Below are 3,174 nucleotides of genomic sequence, written 5' to 3' on the forward strand. Positions count from 1 at the left end.
CATTCTTGTAAAAAAGTTCAATAAAAAAGAACCTATACCAGATCCTTTAAAAATATTTTATTCATTTATTGAGAGAGAGCGAGAGAGAGAAAATGGGCACACCAGGGCCTGTAACCACTACAAATAAACTCCAGATGCATGCGTCACTCTGCGCATGTGGCTTATGCAGTTACAGGGGAATTGAACCCAGTTAATTAGACTTGGAAGGACAGCGCCTTAAAGGCTGAGCCATCTCTTCAGCCTCAGATTCTTTACTTTCAGCAGTTTTGACGAGTAATTTCTTTTGAGCATAAGCGAGTAATGGTCGGCCACAACAAAGATGGCGGCACGAGCGTCACAGGGCGCGGAGACGGCATTCGTCGATTGCACCCGTACTGCTTCCGGCCCTTTTGTTTTGCGTCACTTCCGGTTCTCTGTGGCAGCGTGCGTAATTTTCCGCCCTGTTTTGGCGGGGGACTTCAGGCGGCAACTTGAAAGGATGCGGGTGCTAGCGACATGGAGCCAGGAGGCGGCGAGGCCGTGGCCGTGGCGGCCGTGGTGACGGAGCCTCGGTTCACCCAGCCGTGCAGGGAGTATCTGGAGAAGCACAAGCTCCTGGCCCGCCAGTACCGCGCCCAGAAGCTGCCCGACGGCTCGGTGGCGCTGCCGGTGCTCGGGGACGCGCTCCCGGAGCGGCACCTGCGCGAGCTGAGCCGCCGCGTGGCCCCGGGCGGCGCCTGCGCGCTCACGCGGCTCCGCGACCCGCTCCCTTCCAGAAAGGCCCGGGTCTGTTCCCCTGCCGGGACGCTGCGTGGCCGGGTGAGGCGGTGGGCGGAGGGCCGGGGCGTGGCGTGGTCGGCTCAGCTGGAGGCCGACCTGCCCCGGTCTTGGCAGCGGCACGGCGACCTCTTGTTGCTGAGCGAAGACTGTTTCCGAGCCCCGCAGTGGAAAAGTCTGGAGCCGGAACTCTGGGACACCGTTGCCTCGGCCCTCGGCGTCCGGCGTTTGGCGAAACGCGGGCGGGTGCTGCCCGACGGCCCTCGGTCTCCGTCGGTGACTTTGCTGCTGGGCGACCATGGCTGGGTAGAGCATGTGGACAATGGTATCCGGTATAAGTTCGACGTGACCCGGTGTATGTTCTCTTTCGGAAACATCACCGAGAAGCTGCGGGTAGCGTCTCTGTCTTGTGCCGGAGAAGTGCTGGTGGATCTCTACGCAGGAATTGGTTATTTTACATTGCCCTTCCTCGTTCATGCTGGCGCTGCCTTTGTCCATGCCTGTGAGTGGAACCCCGAAGCTGTAGCTGCTCTCAGGACTAACCTGGAAATCAACGGAGTAGCGGATCGGTGCCAAATACACTTTGGGGACAACAGGCAGCTGAAGCTGTCAAACATTGCACATAGGGTGAACCTGGGGCTGATTCCCAGCTCGGAAGAAGGCTGGCCCGTTGCCTGCCAAGTGCTGCAGCAGGATGTCGGGGGCATTTTACATATCCACCAAAATGTGGAGTCTTTCTCTAGGAAGAAACTTCAGGCGTCGGAAAGCAGCAACTTGGAAAGAGAGCATTGGTGCAACGATGGGGAAAATGGAACTACCAGGGACGGTGAGGGGAAAGTGCCATCGTCAGCCACCAAATTGGAGTGGCACCGGTGGGCAGAATCTGCTGGAGCTCGAATTGCCAGTCTTCTTCACCAACTGCATGGGAAACAGTGGAAGACACAAATCCTGCACATCCACGCCGTGAAGTCTTATGCCCCGCATGTGGATCACATAGTCCTGGACCTGGAATGCCGCCCCTGTCCTCTAGATGGCTAGAGGAGGTGGATCCAGTCCACAGTAGCTCCTTGTGAGGGGCCCATAACCCTTCAGCTCCACCCGGGTTCTCATCTCTCGCTCCTAGTGATCTTTTTAAATGATTTGGGGCTCTTCATTGATCCATTTCATTTTTCTTCTGTTGATCACACTAATAACATGTTAAGGGGCTGGAGAGATTGGTCAAACAAAGGTTAAGGCCCTTGCCTGCAAAGCCTAATGACCCAGGTTCTGTTCCCCAGTACCTACATAAAGCCAGATGCACAATGTAACACATGTGTCTAGGGTTCACTTGTAGTGGCTGGAGGCCCTGCGTGTCCATTCTGTCTCTTCTCTCTTTCTCTCTGATTGCAAAAAAGAAAAAAAAATATGTTAAATAAATATCCAGGGGGGAAAAACATGGCTTATTAAAATGATGCTTGTGTGCAGTCATGGATTCTGACCCCAGTTCTCACCTTGGGTATGTGGTTTCAGTATTCATGTCTTGGATTTTTTAAATGTTTTTTTTTTGTTTATTTTTATTTCTTTGAGAGCGACAGACAGAGAAAGAAAGAGGCACATAGAGAGAGGGAGAGAATGGGCACACCAGGGCTTCCAGCCACTGCAAAGGAACTCCAGATGCTTGTGTCCCCTGTGCATCGGGCTAACGTGGGACCTGGGGAATCGAGCCTCGAACCAGGGTCCTTAGATTTTTTTATTTGCAAAATGAGAGTTTATTTGAGCTATCTCATGTAGCCCTTATTTAGTAAGAGGTTGCACACAAACAGGTGTTGTTAGTGCACAATAGTCCAGTGCCCCAAATCACTCAGACTGCAGTTTAGGAAATCATGGGAGAATTAAAACAGGGAGACCAATGGGAAAGCTGCCATTGCCCAGGCATAAAATGATGGTTTGGACTAGGGTGGCAGCCAGCAGAAGTAGGTAGATTTGAATAAAACTAATAGGGCCAAACAATGGAATCCACGTTGTATTAACATGATGTTGCTTTGTTATCATGACTAAATTAGGGAGGGGACAGTTAGTATAACCAGTATAATTCCACTTCTCTGCCTTAGCTTTCCAGCGTACCTCAATAAATAGAGGTGGGAGTGAGGCATCATATATTATGCTTGCTATGGTTTAAAGAAAGAAAAAAAGTTAGGGCTGGAGAGATTGCTCAGTGGTTAAGGTGCTTGCCTGCAAAGCCTAATGACCCAGGATCAATTCACCAGTACCCACATAACACCAGATGCACAAAGTGGCACATATGTATGGAGTTTGTTTCTAGCAGCTAGAGATCCTGGCATGCCCATTCTCTTTCTCTCTTACTGTCTGCCTCTTTCTGTTTGCAAATAAATATATATATATATTTAAAAAAAAAAAACGTTAGGGGCTAGAGAGATG

General features: G+C 51.2%; 1 protein-coding gene across 1 annotated transcript; it reads left to right on the top strand.

Moving 5' to 3' along the window:
* The first annotated feature begins 409 nt into the window (after positions 1-409).
* On the top strand, positions 410-2,025 carry Trmt12 (tRNA methyltransferase 12 homolog). The gene has a single exon (XM_012949408.2). The coding sequence runs from the start codon at positions 496-498 to the stop codon at positions 1,792-1,794; it is 1,299 nt and encodes a 432-aa protein (XP_012804862.1). The 5' UTR covers positions 410-495; the 3' UTR covers positions 1,795-2,025.
* The last annotated feature ends 1,149 nt before the right edge of the window (positions 2,026-3,174 follow it).

The sequence above is a fragment of the Jaculus jaculus genome, chromosome 2 (genome assembly GCF_020740685.1).
Source record: "Jaculus jaculus isolate mJacJac1 chromosome 2, mJacJac1.mat.Y.cur, whole genome shotgun sequence".
Classification (NCBI taxonomy): domain Eukaryota; kingdom Metazoa; phylum Chordata; class Mammalia; order Rodentia; family Dipodidae; genus Jaculus; species Jaculus jaculus.

Coding starts and splice junctions, on each gene's coding strand:
- Trmt12 (XM_012949408.2), top strand. CDS start 496: ATGGAGCCAGGAGGCGGCGAGGCCGTGGCCGTGGCGGCCGTGGTGACG.